Source organism: Chroicocephalus ridibundus, chromosome 5 (assembly GCF_963924245.1).
Source record: "Chroicocephalus ridibundus chromosome 5, bChrRid1.1, whole genome shotgun sequence".
Classification (NCBI taxonomy): Eukaryota; Metazoa; Chordata; class Aves; order Charadriiformes; family Laridae; genus Chroicocephalus; species Chroicocephalus ridibundus.
Window position 1 is genome coordinate 66,785,223 of NC_086288.1, and position 24,806 is coordinate 66,810,028.

The window sequence follows — 24,806 nt, forward strand, 5'->3', positions numbered from 1 at the left end:
ACAATCCATGTTTCTTTTCCTCCTGGGAATGCTATCACAGAGCAATTTCTGTTTGCAGTAAAAATGTTGACTAGACTTGAAAAGAGCTACCTAGCAGTAATGTACTGCTACCACATTCTAGGTTGAGGGTAAGGCTTTCATTTGCCTGCTGTGGTATCAAAACCACAATAATGAAGAAAACAGAACGAAGCTTAATTTTAACTGATTCTTTAGTTACATGACATCAAGTCACGGGTTTTGTCTTGAATTCATTATATATAGTCGCTTTCTAAGCTTCTAAAAAATTATTCTTACTATTTCTAGATACTTCCCACTAGTAAAAGTAGCCAAATGATAACATTCACTTTTGCTAATGGAGGAGTGGCCACAATGAGAACCAGTGGGACGGAACCAAAGATCAAATACTATTCTGAACTTTGTGCACCTCCTGGAAACAGGTATTGTCACTTACAGCAATAAATGCTGTGTAATAGGGGCTGTGGGGCTTTCTGGTATCGTTTTGGTGAGGAAGGGGTTCTCCATTATCAAATAATATTACTACAGTCATTACTTCAGTGAATGTATTTGCATAAAGCTTCAGTTCTGCAAAATTTGTTGACACATTCTTGTTGTCTCTGAAATTCCTTTGAACTTGGTTTCACATTCAGTAAAAACAATATCAAGAAAAACATTCTCCCTTAAATGAAAGTAGGTATGTTCACTCTCTTTTTACATACACAGTTGCTTTAAACTTATATAACAATATATAAAGTGTTCTAATATATTTTAAACCCTTTTATGTTTGGTAATTATATCCTTGACTGATAGCCTTGGAAGTCATACAGTCTTAAAGATAAGCAATTATTAACTTATGTAATGAATTTTCATCTGTGAGAAAGCATTATTTTCATCTGAAAATACTATTACAAGTACAGAAGTTACATTTCTAATCACATAAATTTAGTAAGAGAAGATCTTCTGAACTCTGGCTGTTCTATTTTAGATTATATTGTGGGTTTATGCTTCTCCATAGTCCTAAGTGCATTCATGCACATCAGCTGGAAGTGAACATCAGTGCATTACCCTAAGAAATCAAGTGTATATACTTTTAGCATTAATAGAAAATGTTTCTCTCAAACAATGCAACAGACTTAAAAATTCCTCAGGCTGAAAATATGCTTTTTAGCTTCTCCACTGTGACACTGTTTTCTATATTTGTATGGATTTTGTTTCTCAGTGACGTTGAGCAGCTGAAGAAGGAACTAGATGAATTGGTCAACGCTCTTGAAAAACACTTCTTTCAACCAGAAAAAAATAATCTTCAACGAAAGACTGAGTAAAATAGGAAAATTACTACCTTAATTGGTTTTTGCAGCATTAGAAGTGCATTATTTAATAAGTAAGGATTTTTAGGACCAAACATCGGAGAACTCAGACTAAAAAGACTTCTGCTTTTATTAAGAGTTATTCTGGGGACTCCTGGATCTAGTATCATGTATCTTGGAAGGAAAGTACCTTTACCCGTAAAGGACCAAAAAACCCCAATCAGTTGAAGTAAGAGCTTTATGAACTAAATGTTGACTGCTAATGTATTTCAATCAAAACTTGTTTTAATTAAATATTGTAAGTAATATCCTGTTTTCGGAAAAAGTAGCCTGTTTTGTGGGGACTTTTATTTCTTTTGTGTGTGTAATCTCATAGTACTATGCAACTTTATATAGGTTTAGATTTGCAAAGCAAGTTCTTCTGTTAACAAGAAATACTGAAAGCCTGTGGTGAGACTTTGACAAACTTGGGGCAAGTGTTTCAGAAATGGTGATCTTTCTTGGGGATTTTGGCGTAAATAAACAGGAAAATCCCAGTGAATTTGCTGGAGAGACTATACATCATATTCCAGGTTAGAGATACTAAGTGTACTAAACTGCTTTGAATACCATGAACATATTAAGATAATATATCTACATACAGCACCTTTCTGTTTCCTCATTGAACTAAGCATAATTAGTTCAATGTGTACCCCAGTCTGTCATACTGTATGCTGCCATGACTTGATGCATAACTCTGCATGTCTAATTTAGAGCAAAAGTTTCCGTTTTATTGCATGCTGTTGTCTGCACTTGCAGAGGCCGAGCGGGTTATTTGGAGGTTACCAGATGACTTTAATACAAGGGTTTTCCACATTTTCAGTGCTTGTCTTGGGTATCAGTGTAGCTCTAACAGCCCCAGTACTTCTTGGGTAAAGAAACTTCTTTCCCAGAATTACTTCTGGTATCCCATGGAGAATGCCTAGTTGCCAGACCAAGCACAGATCAAATTTAGCAAACTAATCACAAAGGAACAAATTTCCTATTCCATCCCCAGTAAATATTAGCTTACCTTGTTAGCCAAGATGGTAAGCAAAGAACACTGTATACCTGCTTTTACCTTACAGGCTTACCTTTAGAGTTGTCATCGGAGGACACAAGGAAAGAAGTAGTCCCTGCATTCTGAGGCTGTCACATCAGTTTTTCTTGGCTGTGCACAATCATTTATATTGAGGTCAATCTGTGTGGCATAGAAAATTAATTTGAAAATAAAGTAATAAGGATACTATGGAAACACAGTATGCTGTTAATCAAATCCTAGTCCTTCAGAGTAGAAAGCTAAAAATATAGGTTAGTAGTTTGTGCAGAAAGTGCTTGTTCACACCTTCTACTTTTCTGTTTCTGTTTCTCTTATATTAACCAAAGATGAGACAAGTTTTTATTGATACATGTTTATTTAGAATAATTACTTGAATAATGCAATCCATACTCCTGAATAGGACCTTAGGTGCTACTGAATGTAGTAGTAACTGTAAAGGGAATCTCAACATTCACTTCAGTGCAATCAGCTCTGACACACTGCATGAAAATTCCATACGTATCAACTCCCACTGTTCTTTCCTTCTGAAAATAAAAGCTAAGGACAAATTAAAGGCTTAAAATAAATACGTAGTATTTTAGACTTTTTTTCATGCATGTTAAAGTGTGCTAAAACAATGCGGCAAGATCTGAGAAGAGACATCAAGCAGGAACCTTACTCACTGCTCCCTAACCCTGCTATTGCAAAGGTTCCGCTTCCTTTCCATGCCTCTCAGCACATGAGGTCCTGCTTTCTTTCATTTATGAAGAGGCAACAGGGAGACGTGACGAGAAGAAGGTAAGGGGGAAGATTAAATTGAGATAGTGTCTGGAGACTGTGTACTCCTGTACTCAAGTAGGAGAACAAAGCTGAAAGGAAAGAGCTCCCATGTGCTATTGCTCTGTCCTTTACACATTGATTAAAAGGAAATTGATTAATTTTACACATTGATTAAAAGGCAGGAGGATGAGAAACAGAATGGACGACTGGGGCACCTGATTCTCCTAACTTGTCCTTAATTCGTTTACCCTGCCATTCCCAGTAAGAGCCCTTCTGTGTGGAACATCCTCCCTTGAAGGAGCACTGAAGGGTGTTGGGGGTTAATGGTTGATGTAGAGTCTCATGTTCAGCTGCATCATCAGTTCTGGCAGAACAGGTAGAAGGATGAAGCTTGTGGGTGAAATGGAATCTGTTGTGGTAACTGTAAATTATGACTTGCATACATTCGCAACTGTAGGTACATACTTTTTATAAATGCAAAACTTTAAAGCTTTGTTATCCTTACAGAAGTCAAGTTCTCTATCATAATTTTCAATACAACTTGAAGACTGCATCAGTTGTGCAGTTGGGTGTGGGGAAAGAACCTCTTGGTAAGCTCAAGAAATGTCTCAGCATCGTGATGAGGGGTGAATGTGCCATTTGTATTCAGCTATGACTTGTTTCACCCTGCATGCAGATGTGATCAGTTCTTCAAGGAGCAGCACTTTTTATCTGGTGGCACTGGGCTTTTTGGCTTCTGTAGTCATCCACTGCAGCCTGGTACCAGTCTGTTACTACCAGCCTGGCGCATACGTTACTGAATGTCTGTGCCTGTCTCTAGGCCAGTGTCAGGTCGGTGGGAGGAGGGGGAGACACAGGCACATGGTCCCTAGAGGAGAGTAAGGGGCCTTATTTCAAGGTACTGGCTAGGTGAGAAGCAGAAGGGTGAATGTTTGGCCTATACCTGAATTTCACTCTTGTTAGAGTTGAACGTGTGGCTTGTGACTTAACCACAGGCCACCCTTGCAAAACATGGTTTCCTGCACTGCATTGCAGCCTGAGCTTCAAAGCAAATGGCTTTTCACAAGCTCCCAACCCAGACTGCTCACTGCCTGGTTAGGTGATGGTTGGTGCTTCCAAGACTGACTTGCTTGTGGTATCCAGCCTCTGTGTGACCACTGTGGGCTGAGGGTCAAGATTATGACAGGCCACCCAGCAGCAGCACCTTTGCCAGAAGATACAGCAGTAGGGAGCATACCACACTGGGGTGCGTGTCATCTTCCTGCCTGCTAAAAACAAAAGCTTCTTCACAGAAAAATGCTGAAGCAAGAGCTGTAGTACACATGTGATGAATGTAAAACACTCCCCCAGCAGCCTAAGCAGGCAGAGAACAAGTGGTGCTACAAACCTATGGCATGTGGGGTGGACTGTGCAGCCTCCACCTGCGGCCCTGGTTGTGTTTGACCTTAAAGTGCGTTGCGGATAGATGCACTGCAGCTGGCTGGGCCAGCTGTGTTACTGGGCTGGTGAGATCCCCAGATGTGCAGGGTCCCATGCTGGAGAGCATGGACAGAAGAATGGTTCTAGCGGAGGGAGGTGGGGGCAGCGCCTTCAATTTGGGCACTGATGAGCTATACCTGGGGCAGGGGAAGCTTTCTGGATCTGTACAAGCCTGCAGCCCTGGGCTTCATTGAGGGAGGTGATTCTACCCCTCTACTCCACTCTGGTGAGGTCCCACCTGGAGTACTGCATCCAGCTCTGGGGTCTACAGCACAAGACAGACATGGACCTATTCAAGCAGGTCCAGAGGAGGGCCATGAGCAATGGTCAGAGGGCTGGAACACCTCTCCTGTGAAGAAAGGCTGAAAGATTTGGAGTTGTTCAGGCTGGAAAAGTGAAGGCTCTGGGAAGACGTCGTTGCAGCCTTTCAATATATAAAGGGGGATCATAAGAAAGACAGAAAGACGCTTTTTACCACGGCCTGTAGTGACAGAACAAGGAGTGGCAGCTTTAAACTGAAAGAGGGTAGATTTAGACGAGATGTAAGGAATTTTTTTTATGATGAGGGTGGCGAGGCACTGGAACAGATTGCCCAAAGAAGTTGTGGATGCACCATCCTTGCAAGTGTTCAAGGTCAGATTGGATGGGGCTTTGAGCAACCTGGTCTGGTGAAAGACGTCCCAGCCTACAGCAGGGGAGTTGGGCTAGTTGATTTTTTAAGTTCCCTTCCAACCCAAACCATTCCATAATTCTTTTTATTTTCACTTGTAGTGTGGGAGGTCTTGCATTTCTTCTCTTACAGAATGTGGTAAAGGATGCTTTACTGCCTTCATGAGGAAGATCTGAAGGCAGTAGGTTTACAGGTCCTGATTTTTTCTATTGCTTTCTTTATTTATCTGAACACCTCCACAGGCTAGAGAGGCATGTTTATTTTACATCTGCTTCTGCATACCAAGCCTGGCTCTGGATTTTGCTAATGTTTCCTCTCTCTAGGAAAGCCATCTGTGTTCAGCCTTGGCCAGAGTCTGTCGAGGTCCTTCACTCTTGAGGGATGCTAAGGAGAACCAGATGGCTTAGTCTATCCCTCAGGTTCGTGTGACAGGCTGGGTTTCTGCCAAGCTGTTGCTGTTATTTGTGGATCATCTACATGCATTAATTACTACTTCTGTCCTGCCTGGAGATCTCGTAGGGCTGTCATCTCTCCTAGGAACAGGCAGGCCCTGGTAATGCCAGGGTGGATTGTTGGCTGCCTTGCTTGTTCTGCTAACAGGCTCATAGTAGGGCCATGGTGATGTTGCTGCCCCTGTTGTCACTGTCTTCACCATTCTCCTTGTTTACATCTTTAGAGGGAACCTTCTCATCCTTTTCTCATCTTTCACCTAACTGATCCCCTAAACTGGTTACCTCTAACAGCTACTGGTACAGTGAGACTGTGATTTATTGTCATCAGGCTGAGAACCCCTTTTTTTAGGTTATACAGAAGGTCTTATGGAGCTGGTGAATATGGTATAAGGCAAGACAGAAGTGCCTTTGTAGCCATCCCACAAAGGCTTACGAGAGGTTGTGTGCTGTCTGCTGTGTGGATGCACCTGGAGAACTGCAAGTGTTCTAGAAGTCTGGCAGCGGGGCCAGCAATGAACTGATGTATACTGAGACCACCTTAAGATGGCTTTAGAGCATCCTGAGAAACAGTACATGTACGGTCAAGAATATGGCCAAATCTGTATCATTCTGCCTTCCCACAAACAAGGACTTTACTTTCTCCATTTTCTGCTCTGTTCAAAAGAGAAGTTCACAAACTTGGGTGGGGGGAACAAAAAAAAAAAACCACACTGGTTTATCAAGCTTATTGAACAATTACGACAAACTACAGAATTACAAGATGAAACTTGTTGTTGCTACAGTCTTTACTAACCTTGTCTTGCATCAGAGAAAGAGGATCTATAACTGAAATAAAGAACTGAAACAAAGGCAGTGGTATTGCAAATTGGAGAGAAGTTAGTATTGCCAGTTGGAATGGGTGCCAAGCTACTGCTTCTTCACAGCTGGTCTCATTCCTCCATCAGAGTGTTGTGTAAGACAATGAAGCCAATTTAGAGATGATTAGTCCCAGGATCACCATTAAAAAATAAAAAACAGACAACTGTAATTTGTGAGTAACCAGCCTTGAACTGGGAGCAGAGGCACTAATATTTTATCCAAACTAATATTTAAGGTTATTAGTTTGTTTACCAGTCGTAACTTAAGTCCATTCCTGAATATTATTTTTTTTCAGTAAACTTAATGAAACAGTTTGGCTGGAAGGAAATAAATACATTTCATCTTCCTTACAGGCTGTGAACTTAGTCCACAGCATATTACAAAAAATACAAGCACCTTACTTGAGTTGTAGAGGATTTATTTGAGACTTTTGCCATATAACAAGAAATCATACGAGGATAACTGGAATTCACTATAAAAGAATATTTAATATATAATCAATTATTTTTGGATTGTACAAGTATGTGTTTAAATATGTAACTAATTCACCTACAAAGTTTCTATGAATGAAGTTTCCTGCTTACTATTGCTTTTCAAAATTCTAGTGGTTGTGGGTTTTATTTTGACACACCAACTATAAGCAAACCTTATATCCCTGTTTAACCGTCGCTATGAATAGCAACATTAAAATGATATTAAATTAACATTTGTTACCTAAGCATAAGTCTTTACAAGACTGGGGACATTTAGCATTCCATGGCTGAAGGCACCTGGATGCCATACATAAGTAAGATCTAAAAATTAATTGTAAATAAAAATAATGACCAACAAAACTGTTCTCTGCCCCTAAGTATGAAAGTAATCAAAGGTAATTAAACTGTGCTGAATTGCTTTCCTTCAAAATATTTCTTTGCACTGTGCAAGCACACAGATTCATCAAGGATAGTATTTCTGCTCGACTTCCAAGTGGAAGCCAACATTTCTCTTTTGGGTAGTGACTGCCAGGTAACTGAAATGAGGTCACGCACCACCAGCACACTGTGCATAATGGGATGAGCCTATTAAACTGTCCAATCATGTCCTAACACCCAACCAAATAAAATGTAAGATAAATGATGGCATAGCAACAGCAGCTTCCAAACAAAAGGAAAAGCTTAAAATACTCGCACAATCACTGGTAAGTAATTTTCAAATGTATTTATGGGAAAGAAGGGGAGAGAGGATTAATCATTACATCTGAAATGCGCAAAAACACAGAGGCGGCAGGCAGCATCTGTAACAGTAGCTCAACTCTTTCTTGACTTTAATCATGATCAGTGATAATGGAAAGCCTCTTGTCTATGAAGATAATCACTAACTAATGTCGCTGGCATGCATTCCTACAGCGTATGAAATAAGCAAACGTGCTATAATAACAATTATAATTCAAATTTTGTTTATGGAATGTCTGGAACTATATATAAATAGCTTCTGATACAATATCATTGGCTAAGAATGTAGTACTTCATCCAGAGCTCATTTAAGTCAAAGGACTGCAAAACAGTTAATATCGTGACCTTAATAAGGCACTAAAGAGATTTAAATGAAACAAATCGCAAATGAAGACTTAGACTGTTTTATATAATAGCAATAGAAAGTCATCGTTATGGGTAATCTAGAGGGAAAAGCACAGAGACTTATAACGCAACTGAAGCACAGTGCATTCAAATTTATAATCCAGAATGTTACTGCTCAACTGCTGCCCAACTGTGGAGCCACTTGAGCTCTGAAAGCATCTTGGGTGGAAACTTAAAACTTCCTGTTTGCCTTGTAGTACTTCAAAGAGCGAATCCACAGTCACAGCAGCCCCAAGTTCTGCCTCCAGCCATGCCTAGGCACATTCAGCCTAAATTTGTACTAATTTACAAGCCTACCCCAGCTGGAATCAAGTGAGTAGATGCTTCTCCTCCTTAGCCTATGAGAGAGGCTTAAACTGCTGTTCTTTTATAGATCATGTTTGCAGGATGTGGAAAGCCCAGGCTGATTTTCCTTCTCAGTCTGAAGAAGTTAATGTGATGGTAGTTTTAGTTAATAGGCTACCATAAAGAAAAATTAGCATGTGAAGGGAAAAAGAATGGAGATATACTGTTTCAGAAAATCAGATGTTATTGGGAAGTCTGGTGCTCAGGGCTTTCACCTGAATACAGGGATTGCAGTCCCTGGAATACATGGATGGGTTTACTTTTTAGGGACTGGAACATACGACCCCCATTCTGGTTTTCTTCTTGTTTCCACAAGTGAAACCTATTTTTCCCCCCTACATAAGCAACAGTTTCATCAGGAAGCAGAGAGAAGGAATGCTGCCCAGGGTGGCTGGGAGGCTGATGTGTAGGAAACTTTAATGGGAGGCAGGCTGAATGCTCTCAGGCCGAGTAGAAAAAAAAATGGTCTTCCTGCATCTTGGATAAACAGGCATCAAAGAGTTGACCTTTTTGTTCTTCAAATAAAGCACCTAAATACTTACCTTCAGGAAAGTGTGGATGTTGAATCATGAGAATGGGGGGGAACACATCTTGCAGACCCAATAGGTGCTAAAACCAGAAAGAGAAGGTGATTTTATGCAGAATCCCATCTTCTGCATTTCCATATCACCTTATGTAGCTCATGAGTTACATAACATTAAAATACCCTTCTACTGCAAGGACAGACCATAAAGAACAATTGCGGCTTTACCACATGCCTATTCAGAAGCACTGGATTAAACAGATAATGAGTAGTGTTCCTGAATAGTTTTTCAAGGTGTTTAAGTCAAGTTATAAACACTTCAGGGTTTGTTTTGTCTCCTATTAACTGTAAGGAAATATTTTATGTCTACTTGAGTGAAAAAAGAGGACTTTTTTCAACATTAGAGAAAATCAAACTATTAAACCAATATAAGTGTAGTTCTTAACCAAGGCATTTCACTTTGCTTATAAAATTTTGTATCAGAACACAAGTAATTTGACAAAAACTCTGCTCAGCAAAGAATTAAAATACATGAGCCAGAGAAAACAGGAAAAAAAAAAAAAAACAGAGGGCCCCATGAACGAGTTGAAGCACAGCCCAATTTCTTTGGGCTATCAAAGAGGAGAAGGAAGAAAGGATCTGTATTTGTGATGCTCTAGTATTGACTTCTGTTGTTCCAGGATTTTCCAAGCAGCAAGAAATAGTCTGGTAGGATCCTTACCTGTTTCATTACCACCTTTTGAAAGGCAACAGTGAGGCAGTAAAAAAAGTCTTCCTAAAATCATTGGTTGGTAATCTGGGAATGCACGAGCCTTGGCTGAAGTGATGGATCTGTCTGGAGTCTGCAGCTCACCGTCTTCCGTAAGGTGATTACTAGAGGCATGCACTGCTCCACAGCAGGCTTAAAATGAGCAAAAGGACACACTTGTCTCAGATACCGAGGTTGGCAGGTGATGACTGGAGTAAGAGCATTGTCCTCAGCAGCGATGGTTTAAAGACTTGGACTGTTTTATATAATAGCAATATTATATAAAATATAATTATTTCATACTTATAACTAAGTCAGGCACAGTTTGCAGAGAGGTGGCATTCCTGTTCCCAAGGAGTGCAAAGGATGTCACTGAAAACCCGAGGCACTCATATTCTCATGTCTAGAGGGGAAGCAGCAAACCATGAACCAAGTTCAGATTGGGAACAAGTGCTGAGGGAACTGCCGCTTTCATACTTTGTTTCTCATGTCAATGATCCTATAAAAGAACACCTAGCAAGAAAAAGCCATGTTAGATACAACCACCTTACACTTTGTGAGTAGGGGATGTGCTTACATACTAAAACGTGACTTGTTTTTCATAGTCTGCGGCAACATTGTGTTTGCATTTGACAGCTTTCTCTGTCAACATTCAACTGTTTCCCACACAGCATAGCACAGTGCCACAGGAGCACAACAGTTTTCCTTGAGAAAACTCTGATTTCTACCAATGTGCACAGACTTAAATCAGTGGCCTAGCTGCCAAGAAGACTCAAAATTAATTGAGTGCAAAAGCGGTTTGCAGGGTGCCTTGATCATCTGGAAAGAGCACTTGCAGAGGAGTGTAATTAAGTCTCCGGATCCATTCATTCCTTATCCTCTCTGGCAACTGAAAGACCAACTAGTGCCAACTCTTACAGTGTTTATTTATATATATATATATATAGGTGATTTGGAGCAGAAGGCCAGCCCGCAGAAGGCTGGCCCAGACCCGCGGGGAGGCTCGTGGACTTCCAGACTCCAGCTGCCGGGCGAGTGACAGTTTTGTGAGGAAAATTCCCTCGGGAAGCAGTTCCCGCCTTACCTCGCAACCTCCCCCGCGGCTCACGACGGCGAGGCGGCAACCGACACGTTTCCAGCGGTAGACGACAGGTTGTGACAGGTTGTGACAGACACACGGGGCGGCGCCGCTGGAGGGGCCCTCTGTCGCGACATGGGCGCCCGCCTGTCACCGGCTGCCCGCCGCCTCTGGCGGCCGCCTGTCCCTCTCCACCCGCGCCGGGCCGGGGACCCGCTGCCTGTTGCTATTTTCGCCGGCTGCGGCGGGAGGAGGGAGGCGGCGAACGGCAGCCGCGGGGTGCGCGGCCCGGCCTCCCCCCTCCCGGGCCGCCGGGCAGGTAGGGGCGGTGCGGGCAGCCCGACGTGGGGCGGCCCCGTCCCGAACGGGGCGGCCGGCAACAGGAGGCGGCCAGCAGCCCCCCCTCGCCCGGCCGGGGCCCGGAGGCGCTGGTGTGGCCTCCCCTCCCCCGTCCCGGCGTCCGTTAGAGGCTCCCTGCCCCGCTCCCCTCAGCGGGAGGCGGGCGGGCGGCGCCTGACAGCCCGCGGCCGCTGCTCGCCGAAGGCACTTCCTTGCAGCAGGCGCAGCCGGCGGCGGCGAGGCGACGGTAAGCGGCGGCCCCTCAGCCCCCGGCCCCTCAGTCCCCAGCCCCAGCTCCAGGCCTGGCGGGTCGCGGCGGGGCGGGGGGGATGCCGTGCCCCCGCTGAGGGGAGGGGGGCGGCGCTGAGCTGCCTTTTGGAGGGAGGGAAGGAAGGAGGGAGGAAGGGCGGTTTTAGCTGTGAGGAAGTGGAAGGGTTGAGGTGAGAAACGAGGCGCCCCGCCGCGGAGGGCCGCCCCCGGGCTCTGAGGCGGCACAAGCCGGGAGGGGACGGGGCTGTGGGGCTGGGGGACGGTCCGGGCCCGCGGCCTGGGGCGGGCGAGCTGCCGCCGCCTGCCTTCTGCCCGCCGTCCCGATCGCCCCGTCGGTCGCTGAGGGAGCCCCCGGTGAAGTCGCAGCGCTTGCTCCGGGGGCGGTATTTCGGCGGGACGGGACGGGGCCGGTGGGGCGCTTCTTGGCTGGCAGGGTGCTGGGAGAGAGGGATCCCCGTCGGAATAACCGAAATACCTGCTCGGATTTAAGCTGAGGTTGACACGATGTGCCGCGGGCTGCTCTCAGTGCTTTTCCTCACTCTTGCCGGCACCTTCCGCATCCATCACTGCGAAATCGCTCGGTGTGACTCCTCCCAGAACCTCCTTAAGAGCAACACAGACCCCCTTCCCATCGGGGCAAAACTGCCCTTTCCTACAGCACTACACTTGCTTAAGTTCAAACTTAAAATCCCCCCCTGTCCCTCCCCAAAAACCGGCGCAGTATTTCTATGTCCCTTTAAATTCGCGTACTAAACTAACAAGGGAACGATCTCTTGAAGCCGCCTTCATGAGAGGTATGGGACAAATGTGGTTATTTATAGTGCGGTTTGAAAAGATTGAGACCTTTGTATGCTGTGTTTGGGAGAGAGGTTAATATGGCTGTAGGGACCTTTCCTAGTGCAGATGGTGGGATTTGTGCCTGCCGCTAAGCCCAGAGATTGAATGGAATATTGTGGGTCAAAATTAATAAAAATATACATCTCCTGAATGGCAAATACCCCTGAGCTGATGGATATGATTACACTTCTAACGCTTGTAAGTGCCAAAATAGAAATTCGTCACAGCTTGTTTTATAGAAATGCTGAAAGTAATAGGTAATATGCAAAAGTAGAAATGCCTGCAGGTGAGAAAAATGACAGGCTGGAAGGAATGTGGAACACGTTCAATGATACGTGGATGACTTGACACTTTTTTCACTTTATAATTTTGTTAACTGAGAAGTTGGATCCAAGTATTTTGGCTGTGGATATGCAATTGAATAAAAATGTAATTTACCTAGCAAGCTTTCTTTTACAAAGATTTTTCAGTGCATTGCAGTGGTAGAACAGCCCAATATTTTGTTCAGGTCCATTATGAGGCTGGCTCGGAAGTATCCAAGTTCTAGCCTCAATCATCAGCATATTAATTTCTGTGGTTTCTATTAAGGAAATAGCAACAGGTGTCAAGGGCAGGAACAGTGAGCTATTTTCTTTATTTGCTATTACCATTTCGCTGGAATATTTTTATTAACATTTTTTTAACCTATTTGAGGAGTGATATAAATGCTGTCTGTATCAGTAAATATTTTAGGTGTGATTATTACCACGAAACCAAATTATTTGCTCAGAGTACGTGGTGGAACATTATTCAGGGCCATGTCTGAAGCTACTGACGGCATTGAAAATAGTCTTTTAAAAGTGAGAATTTAATGCATGTATATGAAAAAAAAAATGGAAATTAAAAATAATTTCTGAGGCAAATTGACTTCTGGACTTGCACATGCTGTTGCCCACAGCAAACCATAGGTCCAGAAAGAAACAGCAGATAGTAAGTAGCTATGAGATAAAGGTCATGTCGTGATTCCAAGTGCCAGTTTGTTAAATTAGAACTATTTGAAAACTGAGAACAACCTGTGGTATGGTATCTAAACAATCTTATTTAGCTATAGAAAACAAGTAAAAATGTTGTTTGAAGCCTCAAGAAAAAAGATTAAGCTTGCAACTAACTGCCCCATAGAACGATCTAATGGATGCTGTGTTGTGATACCGGAGTCATTTCATCCATGTTGAAGGAGACATAAAAGGACCTCTTCTCAGCCATGACCATATCGTGACATACCTAATATGTATTCTCATTTGTGTTTTTCTATATAACCTGCTAGGTGGATAGAGAAATCTGTCAGCATGAGCGAAGACAATGTAAATCTCAGTCAAGGATCAGACAGAGAGGGAGAGGAGTGGTATTTAGTTCTGGCTTGTGTTCCAGAGCTCTGGCTGCAGGCCAGGGCTCCTCATAATCCTTTAGTATGATATTTCTGCTAAAATAATCAGTGGTGAAGTGCAGTCCGTACCAGTGCCTCTGGTTCCGTTTGTCAGCAGGGTTCAGCACTAATGCCGTGCAGAGAAGAGCTGGACAAATTTATGCTCTTTAAGACCAGCTGTTTTTCACAAGACCTTGCTATATGGTTGAAAGTTTTGCTTGGCTTCTAGGAGGGGAGAAAGAAAACCAACTTACATAAAAAAACTGCTGTTGTGTCAGCAGCCTGTTGTGGATGGAGTAACTCCACAGCTGTCTCTCAGATGAATGGCAAAGGTTGAGGAAACTGGGGTCTTTCTGTTCAACAGCTCACAGGTCAAACTCCTCATTTAATTATTGATGTGTGGAAGCTCTGACTGTTCCCTTGCTTGAAGCATCTTCTGAACTTGTCAGTTCTGCTGTGGGTCCCAGCACTCTTAATTGCTGCCAAACCAGGGGAAGAGCTGGAGGAGAGTTGAGGATTGCTTAAGTCATAGTTATATGTGTTCTGAAAAGAGTGAAGTTTTTGGATGCATGTCTGTATTGAATTTAGTCCATTCCAGAAGAAACAACAGAAGAAGGATAACTCTTTAACTCTTCATCACTGTTGTAGTTTCTGCTTTTTTTTTTTAATTATTTATTTATATGTGTTCTTTTGGTTTAGAGCAATCTCTCTCCCTTCTTTGCCTTTTTTTTCTGGTTTACTTTAAGTCCATCCCAAATCTGCCTTGTTTTCCCCTAGCTGCCAAAACCTGATTTCCAGTGCCCCATCCCCCTGGGTTCATAACACAGTCTGTTCTCTGTACCCCACAAGATTCTCCTTCCTAACCTCAAAGCTGACCTGGCCCCATCCATCAGAATGACACCCAGAGCCTGTACCTTGTCCTCATGATAAACTGCTCTCTTGAGAGAAGGTGAGTTTTGAGCTGTCCTGCATGATGCGCAGCTGCTTAGACACGTACCTTCATGCAGGGAGAATCTGAGGTTCAGAATGGCAGAAGTACTGATCTTTGTAGCTGTCCCTTTCATGCTGTCCTGCCATCACTCTGACTTCTCTCTGAAGGCGTCCCTTTTAGTTTCTGGTTGCATAAAAAGATGAGAATGCAACTTCGTTTGGGAGAACAAGAGCCTGATACATGTGTATGTTTTTTTAAAACACAGTATCAGCTTTTGCTAGAACAGGACTAGTGTTGCATGCTTTCTAAGCCTGCCCCCAGCATGTGAGAAGTGGCTGAGTTGATCACAGTGAAGCAGAAGTTGAAGACAAAGAGCACACATATGTTCCCATGTGTGTCTTTCGCATTAGTGAGTCCGTATGGCATCTCCTAGTATAGAAGGTGGGGTTAGATTTATTAGTGTGGTTTGTGTAAATATCCTATGTGCTACAGTTTGCCTGGCTGCTTTTATGCTGACGGAGCAAATGCAGCTAAATCAAAGCAGGTTAAACAGTGGCAATGTTAAGATACAGTTTGGAGAATATTAACATTTCTCAGACTGCAGCAGAGCTGTTAGCTGAGGAGTGCCACTCCAGCTCTTCTCAGCTCTGAGGGCAAGGGCAACAGAGATCCTTCAGAAGAGACTGATGGAGGGGAGGAAGAGGAGTTCTCCCAGTTATGTCCATGAGCACTGGAAGAACAACAGGCAGTGTTCAGCCCGTGTGCGGAGCAAAGCCTGGCAGGCTGCTCCCAGCCTGGGTTAATGGAGCTGAATCGTTCTTAGAGCTGTCAAGGGAAGATCAAAGTTTAGGTGGAAGGAAACAAGTGGGCTGTTTTATTTTTAGGCCTTTTCTATTCTTTCTTGGATTAAAGGTAAAACAAGCATTTGCTCTGAAGAAGTTGTTTGTGAGTTAATGAGTCGGACGCTTTGGGAGGAAGAGGAAGCTTGTTCAAGCTTACTGTACTAATGCAGATGGTAAACCGGTACAGTGCCTGCAGAACCAAGTTTCGGAGTGGATGAACTGAGTGGTGGCAACCAGAGATGGGTGAAGGTGCCAAAATTCCGAGTGGTGGAGTCAGGGCAGACAGAGACAGGCTTGGAGCACGGACACTCTTTGATCATAACGTGTGCTTAATTTTATGGCTAGGAATAGGCCTGTTGAGATGAACAGAACTATTTTTAGGTCTATATTAAGCATGTACGTAAATGCTTCATGGTCTTGAAGTAAAACTTAGTCCTTGGTGTAAACTTAAAGGACGTTAGTGCCAGCAGCATGAAACTGGTATAATTTCTGGTGGAATTTGTGTGTAAATTAGGATACGAACGACAGGAGGAGGAAGCAAAGAAAGACTAGCTGGAAAAGGGAGATGAAACATGCAGAACAGTAACGTACAGAACGATACAGATTAGATAAGGAGACCTGATGCTGCTAAATTTGTGGATCTGAGAAACCGCACTTTTAGCCCCTCTTAACATTAGGAAAAAAACCCTAGCATTCTGACTTCTAGTTAACTGTTTTGATTTAGTATTAACTGTTTTTCTTTAGAAATAACAAATGCAGATATTGGACTATTTGTGCTGTTGACTTTGCAAGGTGTTTATTTTGTTAAAAAGAGATGAATGCCAAGAAGTTTTGCATTTATATTAAATACATTCTTTTTTTCAAGTACTGTTCAGTCCTTAGAGTAAGCATACAAAATGATGTGTTATACTGTGATATTTATTCCTGTTAGAGGCTGCAGTGCCTTGTAGGTCTGGGGCAAAAGAGTAGATAGATGGTGGTAATCCAAATGAAACTTGTCCTCCTTGAAAACTTGATTTAAATGAGGATGACTTTATTGTATTTTTACATGCATTTTACTTAATTGCATTTTTTTAAAAAGAGTTCTGAGAGAACACAATTGAGAAATATGGTTACAAAAAGTATGTATGTGGCTAATAGGTCATCATCCATGCAGTAGCTCAGTTCTCCTGTTTTCAACTAAGAACGGAGTTTCCTTAGGCTTTCTTATCCTGAGATTATTATGTATGCCACTAAATGACGACAATGCTAAAAGCTAAAAACTCAATTTTTATGTGTTTCGGACTACACACCATTGTGGTTATAAACGGATCCAACCCTCCCTGCAGTTGCTGAACTATTTTTCCTTGTTACAGTTAAGGAGAAAAAAATTGTAGGAGTTTGCCAAAGAAGAGACCATTTTGATTGCTGACAGATGCAAAACTATAATGATATCATGTTTAGCAGTCTGTGTTGATAAGGTGGAAAAATGCTTCCTGAAGCTGCTATCTGATACAATATAATGCATTTATGTTCATCAAAAAGATGGTTGTTTTCTTGCTTGTTTGTGAAATAAAAAAATGATTGAAAAGGAGTTGTAGTATAATTGAAATGAGGAATGCAAATTTTGGGTTTTCGTGGCCCTTTTTCCGACATATCCCATGGACAGACACACACAGAGGTTTATAAAAAAGCTTTTAAAAAAAATTATTCTACACATCTAGAATGCTACTTATGATGATTTCTTCAAATAGTGTCTTTAAAACCTGCACTATTGGATTCTCTTGCTAAATTGGGCATCCTTGGAACTGGTAATATTGCCACAGAGTTCATTTGTCAAAAGATGCAAAAGTTCCAAAAATGTAAATGTACCAAAACACGTGGTTTATGCGGTTCTCTTGTTTTTATAGTTTGCCAGTTACTGCAGAAACATTTTTCCCCACTCAGATATGTGCAAATTGGTTGCATTTTAAACCCTTGTTTAGTTCAAAATGAATTTCCATCTTGAAATTTTTTTTAAAGATTTTTTTTTTAAATCCTAAAACTTCCTTTCATTTTCACAAAGTGAAGCACTGTTAGAAACTCAGTTTGAAAATATTTTTACAAGGACAAATAAAGGACAAAGTTTAATGAAAACTCATGAGAAAAACTGCTATTTTTGATCATCTTTGTAGATGAATAAAGACAAGAAATACTGTTGCAACAGTAAACAGATGCCATTTATTAAATACTTGTTCAAATATAATGAAAAATGTTTTTAAGGAGTTCTTGGGACTGCTCATGTTGTTTTTAATAGGTCTTTTCATGGGAAACTCTCAGAAGGCTGAGGGTAAACTAGTGTCATGGTATTTAAACATGGGCAATTATAGGCCTGTCAGCTTCTCATCAGTCTCGCACAAAATAATGTAACAGCTGAAACCATGTTCAATTAATGAGGAGTTAAAACATGGTAGTATAACAAATGCCAAGCTGTGTGTTTTCATAGGCTATATTTTGCAAAACTAAATTGGTAGATAAATGCAATTATTGGATTTTTGTTACTAAAACTACTAATATATAATAACAGTGGTGATAGTAGATGGTGGGTATAACAGGCTTATAACAGGGTTGTGTGTAACTTGGTTCCCTTTGGTATTTTAAGAAATGAAAATGATACAATATCAATGTGGCAAACATTAAGTATTCCTGGCTGGCTGACAGGTCTTAAAATGCAGTCATAAATTGTGAATCATCATCTGTTTTTTAGTGAGAAGCTGTAAGGATTGCTGCTCATCTCTGCTATCTGACAGGTTTATCAGCGATCACTCAGTCAACTGCTGCTAGCTTTTTCAGATGACAACGATTTCTGGGGTGTTATTTAATGAAAAATTCTGATTGGTAACAGCCCATGATCACTTGGCAAACTATACCCAAGGAAACAACTCTGTGTTAGTAGACAAATTCAAAATCATCTACCTATGAACAAGAAAGATGACCTTTTTTTGTTTGTTTGTTTTTTTCAAATGTGAAGGTGCCTCAGCAAGTGCTGACTTCATGTGTTGTGAAGGTCAGAATAGCTCAGCTGAGTTATTTCTGTGGTAATAGCATTGAAATAGGCCTGTGTTCCACATGCACCTGCTCATGAAACAGACTAGAAAGAATGTGCATTTTTGAGTTTAGTTACTCATGAGATGGTTTAGCAAGGGTTGTAAAGCAACTTTTAAATCAGGACTGATGTTTTTCCAAGTAATGTATTTAGTACTATTGTGTTTGTTGGACCTGAAATAGTAAGGCCCAACGTACAGGGAACACGCTAGGTAGGTCACAGTAGATGATCTCTGTATCTCTTCTGATGTTAAGCTATTAAATATTTGTGTTACTGACAGTTCATTTTTAATAGGGTTCCAGCACTTACATAACTATTTCTTTTCCTTTCAGAACTCTTCTGTTCCTTAATCAAAGGAACCGTTCAGATACCATCATTCCATGGAACTGAAATATTGGTGAATTAGTCCAAGTTCCCTTAAGGACTGTAAAATGGAGCCAATAACATTCAAAGTTAAAAAGTATCAAACACCTAGTGATTTCTCAGCAAGTTTCAGTCTCCAGCTCATTGGTTCCCTGCCAGTGCATTCTCTAACCACCATGTCAATGCTGCCTTGGATTGTGGCAGAGATCCGGACACTCAGTACAAAGTCTTCCAAAGAAGAACCTAACGCCAGCCAAATACGACTTTATGTTTCACCAGTGAGTTTGCGATGTGAACCAGACACAGGGAAACTCCAGCAGTGGGATCCTTTGATTTGTTCAAGTTTGTTTGAATACAAGCCACAGCATGTCCACAAACTGATTCACAACAGCCATGATCCAAGCTACTTTGCTTGTCTGATAAAGGATGGAGCAGCAAATCAGCGAAGTATCTGCTACGTATTTAAAGCTGATGATCAGACAAAAGTAAGTAAAAACAAAACAAAACAAAAAACAACCAAAGCAAGCAGCCCTCAGAATCATACTGCAGAATTTGTTTTTCTACTATCATGTGTTTTGTAGAGTATGATGTAAATGTGGAAGAGCTGATGCTTCTGCTTTTGAAATGGAGGTTTGTGCTGTTTGAAACTTTTCATTACAGTGTAAGATCTGAAGTTTGTATTTACAATTAGAGACTGGATCTCACTACAACTTACCAACACTTGATGTTAACGGTTGAGTTGAATTTGCACTGCTCAGTATGTGAAGTGAAAGGCGTGTAAATCTCCTACGGGATCAGAGTCTGAATTTCATCAGCTTAAAAAACACTTTAGTTTGGGATATGGGGTGAAATCTTGGCCCTCAAGTCAGTGAGAGTTTTTCTGTTGATGTCACTAGGGCTAGGATTTCACTGTTGAGTCACTGTGAACTTTATCTAATCCTATGGCCAGACTTCTCAAATTTCTATTTTCCTGAGTTGAGACCTATGTGACTGGGAAATAGAGATACCTCCTTTCTCAGAAGAAGGAGGGGGTAAGGCGGAGCCTCCATATGTAGCATATCTCCAACCGCAAGACACTGTGGAAACCTCTTCCAAGCTCTGTGATCCACAGAGCCTGACATGTGATATCGGAGAATGGGAGAGAGGTGACAGCGCAGCACTTGCGACTCTGTGACATGCAGGCTTGCTGCTGCATGGGAGGCAGGAACTGGGGTGTGGGGGTGGCGTGAGGCAGGAACTGGGATGTGGGCGTCTCACACTGTGGCTGAGATCTGGCTCAGTCTGCATTTCCTAGCAGCAAGTTGTGTCCTTGCTGAAAAGGTGGAAGCATTAAAAATAGTCAATCTCTTCTTTTGTTTGAAAGTAATGTGAGACAATAACTCTCACAAATGAGTAAGGCGAGTAGGATTTGACACAAAGCTATTGTGATTGACTGGGGACAAAACAGTGACGTGTCCTTCGACTCTTGAGTGTAAACTCTAGTTACAGTGCTGGAAAACAGCATCTTGCTATGTGCTGCTTGCTTTGACTCATAGGACATGTCCTGCTGAAGCACCTTGGAGTTATTATGTGAATATACACCACATGTAGGATTTATGCCAACCTGCCCAATAAATAGAAAAACATTGTACAGTTCCAAATCCGTGGTCTCAAGCTTAGAGCTCAAAACATATGGAAACAGTTTTACTCAAATCCCCCCCAGATAAAAAGCCAGTTCCGGTAAATTAGAAGGCAAATATGTTGTAAATCATAAGCATTCAAGTGAGTAATCCTGTCAAGTTAAAATGTAGAAATTTGTATACGTAAGGGAGAAGAAGTAAGGAATAGATGTTTTAGGAGCTGGCATTGAATAGAAGGTGGTAAATGCAGTTTGCTTATGCACTTACTTGTGTGGCTTGTGATTTTACAGGATTATGGTTAGTATACAACACTGATCACCTCCAGTACATTTTCTTTTGCAACAAAAGATTGAAGTACTTTTTCGTCATGTTTGATCAAATTCCTAGACATGTTTGAAATGAAAGAGAACAAAATAAGTCTCTAGTTAAATTTGCAGCTGTGTCTGCTTGTTTTTGGAGACAATGCCCAGAATTTCTGGCTGCCTATTTCACAGGTTCACACAGCTATCTGTCCTTTCAAAAATCGCCCTCCACCTCAAAAGGAAATGGAATTCTTGTCTCATAACTTGCTTTGATTGCAAGGGTTGTTTCTCTTGACTTTTTTGCAAGCTAGGTTCCTAATTAGGAGGTAGACATCTAATCAGCATTTGTGGACCTATGTTTTAACAAAAGGATAATGGAAATGCCAAGTGTTCTTATCTTCTAAATTGAAGCCCTGCCTGTTTTAGTGAAATTCAGTGTGACTGCTGATTAATCCACCTTTTAAGTAAGTCCCTGATGCTTTATAGGGTGTCGTTACTCATGGTATGGATATTGTCATACAATGCCTTGTAGCTAATTGGTGTGTGTGTTACCTGTTTTGCAGACATCCAGCTTGAAAGCATACAAGTGTACTGTTTGCTTTTGGTACAGACTGAAGGAACTGTTTGTTAAAAACAAGTTGGGATGAAGAATTTAGCACTATGCTGCTGCAGCTTATGTTCCACTTTAGAAGAAATTAATTTTAGACTTCTAGAATCATAGAATCATTTAGGTTGGAAAAGACCTTTAAGATCACCGAGTACAACTGTTAACCTAGCACTGCCAAGTTTACCACTAAACCATGCCCCTTAGCACCACGTCTACCCATCTTTTAAATACCTCCAAGGATGGTGACTCCACCACTTCCCTGGGCAGCCTGTTCCAATGCTTAATAACCCTTTCAGTGAAGAAGTTTTTTCTAATATCCATCCTAAACCTCCCCTGACACAACTTGAGGCCGTTTCCTCTTGTCCTATTGCCTGTCACTTGGGAGAAGAGACTGACACCCACCTGGCTACACCCTCCTTTCAGGTAGCTGTAGAGAGCGATAAGGTCTCCCCTCAGCCTCCTTTTCTTGAGGCTGAACACCCCCAGCTCCCTCAGACACTCCTCATAAGACTTGTGCTCCAAAGGCCTCACCACCTTCATTGCCCTTCTCTGGACATGTTCCAGCACCAAAATGTCTTTCTTGTAGTGAGGGGCCCAAAACTGGACACAGCATTCACAGTGGGGCCTCACCAGTGCCAAGTACAGGCGGACAATCACTGCCCCAGTCCTGCTGGCCATGCTATTCCTGATACAGACCAGGATGCTGTTGGCCTTCTTGGCCACCTGGGCACACTGCTGGCTCATATTCAGCCAGCAGTCTACCAGCACCCTCAGGTGCTTTTCTGCCAGGCAGCTTTCCAGCCGCTGTCCTGGTCTGGGGTGGAGCAGAGCCAACTTTCTGTTCAATGGTTTTACTTCTTGGCTAAGCCTCTTCTAACTCTCTGAAACTGACAGCATGTTGTGCAGAAAACCGCTCATTCTCAGAGTGATAGGACCTATGTTTATAGCTAATGCAGGAGAGTGGAGAGAGGCTCTTGCTTATATTTGTGTCTGTGGCAATGAGGGACAGCTGACTCAGTTGTTTACCCCATGGAGGGGTCGCACCTGTGGGGAGGAGTGGACAGGACAGGTGACCCAAACTGACCAATAGGATGTTCCATCCCATCTGCCATGCTCAGTATAAAAGCTGAGGGAGCAGAGGGTGAGTTTTCTTCTTCAGTGGCTGATGTGTGAGGAGGACTCTCTCTGTTTATCTGCGTTTGACTCCAATCTGTGCGTTCCTGAATCTAGATCTGGGATCCAGTTCCCATCCATTTCTGAGTCCAGCCTGGAACTTCCCCAGTGTCTGCTGGTGATGTCTTCCTAGGAACTTAATATGGTTTTGTATATACGTTATCTATTTCATTATTTCCTTTTTATTTTATTATTAATATATTATTAAAGTAGTTTAGTTCCTTATAAACTCATAAATCTCTATCTCTCTCCTTCCTCTCCTTGGAGTGAGAGGTGGTGGGAGAGCATCTGTCATCTTGTTATTGGCCAATCCAGCCTAAACCACAACAGCCACTCTTCCCCAAGCCTGTAGCGTTACATGGGGTTATTGTGACCCAAGTGCAGGACCTGGCACTTGGCCTTGTTGAACCTCATACTGTTGGCCTCAGCCCAGCCATCCAGCCTGGCCAGATCCCTCCGTAGAACCTTCCTACCCTCAAGCAGGTCAACACTCCCACCCAACTTGGCATTGTCTGCAAACCTATTGAGGGTGCACTCAATCCCCTCGTCCAGATCATTGATAAAGATATTAAATAAAACTGGCCCCAATACCAAGCCCTAGGGAACACCACTTGTGACTGGCCGCCAACTGGATTTAGCTCCATTCACCAACTCTCTCTGGGCCCAGCCTTCCAGCCAGTTTTTCCCCCAGCAAAGCATACACCCATCTAAGCCATGAGCAGCCAGTTTCTCCAGAAGAATACTCTGGGAAATGGTGTCAAAGGCTTTACTAAAATCTAGGTAGGGAACATCCATAGCCTTTCCCTCATCCACTAAGTGGGTCACCTTATCATAGAAGGAGATCAAGTTGGTCAAACTGGACCTTTGCAGCCTGTGTGACTCAGCAGACTTCTGTGCTGTCACTCTTGCTCCTCAGGACTTTTTCTTTCGATTTACTTCAGCCCTGTAAATGAGACACACTAGTCCAGATAGGTTTACTCACAGAATTTACGTGTTCATAACACCTCTCCAAACTTTTGTGATAATTGTACTTCTTCTATTTTTATTTGGAAAAAAACCACAACAACCATGATTACTAATTACAATAATATTGTAAACTGCAAGAGCCAAAGTTCTTTGTATCTGCCTAGATAAATCTGTAGTAAGGCTATATTCAACAAAGACTTCTCAGATTAGGTCGGGTCTGACTGAGGATTTGAAGTAAAACATACCTTGTTGCTTTGCAAATAAGTTCTGAATACATCCTGACCTCAGGATAAGTAGAATAAAAGAGGGCAGAAGGATATCTGTGGGACAAGTAGCCTAGGAAGATTAGTACGTTAAGACGAAAGCAGGTGAGTAGAAGGCTAAACAGGAGGAGAAGGACAAGAAATTTGAACTTCATGCGGACAGAGGGAATAGCAGTGGAGGTGGTAGAAAGTGCGGAAAACCAGGAATGGTTAGGCTTATTAGCACCAGCATTGCAGATAGACTGCAGTCCATTAACTGTAGTTGTACTCCTTCATATACACAAATTGAGAACATATACTTGATTAGTGAGGGATTATCTTACTGTTTAATATGAAAGCATTTTGTTAATGAGAGATGATTTTTTGCTGGATGATGTTTAGCTAAAATCTAGAATTGATGTGGGTTTGGCAACGCATGCGGTTTTTCCTGGATATGAATACAGGGCTGTTAGGTTCATTGTTGCTCCATTACCAATGTACCCACTTTAGAGGAAAAATCAGTAGATGGGTAATTAATAGTAAATAATGTCAGGATTCTTTGCAAGGAATTCCTTGTTCTGCTTCTCTTTAGAAGTGAAGGAAAAGGCAGTGCCCTATTGTGGTCTTTGTCTTCACTCTGTAGGATCTTGTATAATTATTTCCATTGCATCATCATGGCAGCATACAACTCACTTTCCCTGCTGCTATAGCAGTAAGTAGGGAAGGAAGAAAGAAGCTTTCCTGGCAAACTGCTCGTTGGCACATTACTGGAAAACAAGCACGTGCATATAGATATTATTTCACTCCACTTAGTACTAAAAGGATGGGTTTACACTGCCTAGGGGTAGCCTCCCTTAGGGATTAGATCTCCCTTTCTAAGCAGATCTGTCAGATATGGGATGTGGAACCTTCCTTCCTTCTTCGTATATAACCTCAGTA

At 42.2% G+C, this 24,806-nt stretch overlaps 2 protein-coding genes and 1 long non-coding RNA gene across 8 annotated transcripts in view; 2 read left to right on the top strand and 1 right to left on the bottom strand.

Annotated features, from left to right (window-relative positions):
- Positions 1 to 2,948, top strand: part of PGM2 (phosphoglucomutase 2) — a 21,380-nt gene extending 18,432 nt beyond the window's left edge. The window contains exons 13-14 of the mRNA XM_063335086.1: positions 304 to 437; positions 1,217 to 2,948. Of these exons, the coding sequence (XP_063191156.1) occupies positions 304 to 437; positions 1,217 to 1,319 (237 nt within the window). The 3' untranslated portion in view covers positions 1,320 to 2,948. The remainder of the gene's footprint in view (positions 1 to 303; positions 438 to 1,216) is intronic.
- On the bottom strand, positions 1,659 to 11,164 carry LOC134515777 (uncharacterized). Its single transcript, XR_010071110.1, has 4 exons — positions 10,917 to 11,164; positions 9,806 to 9,985; positions 9,104 to 9,170; positions 1,659 to 2,523 (listed from the first exon to the last, which is right to left on the bottom strand). It is a non-coding gene; the product is annotated as an uncharacterized LOC134515777 (long non-coding RNA).
- Positions 11,165 to 11,211: 47 nt separating this feature from the next.
- Positions 11,212 to 24,806, top strand: part of TBC1D1 (TBC1 domain family member 1) — a 113,926-nt gene continuing 100,331 nt past the window's right edge. For 4 of the 6 annotated variants that reach the window (XM_063335077.1, XM_063335082.1, XM_063335081.1 and 1 more), the window contains exons 1-2: positions 11,380 to 11,496; positions 18,928 to 19,443. In XM_063335077.1, coding sequence (XP_063191147.1) covers positions 19,027 to 19,443 — 417 coding nt within the window. In that variant the 5' untranslated portion in view covers positions 11,380 to 11,496; positions 18,928 to 19,026. Of the gene's footprint in view, positions 11,230 to 11,379; positions 11,497 to 11,649; positions 11,690 to 18,927; positions 19,444 to 24,806 lie in introns of those variants that run through there. The other 2 variants (XM_063335080.1, XM_063335079.1) reach the window with 2 other exon arrangements.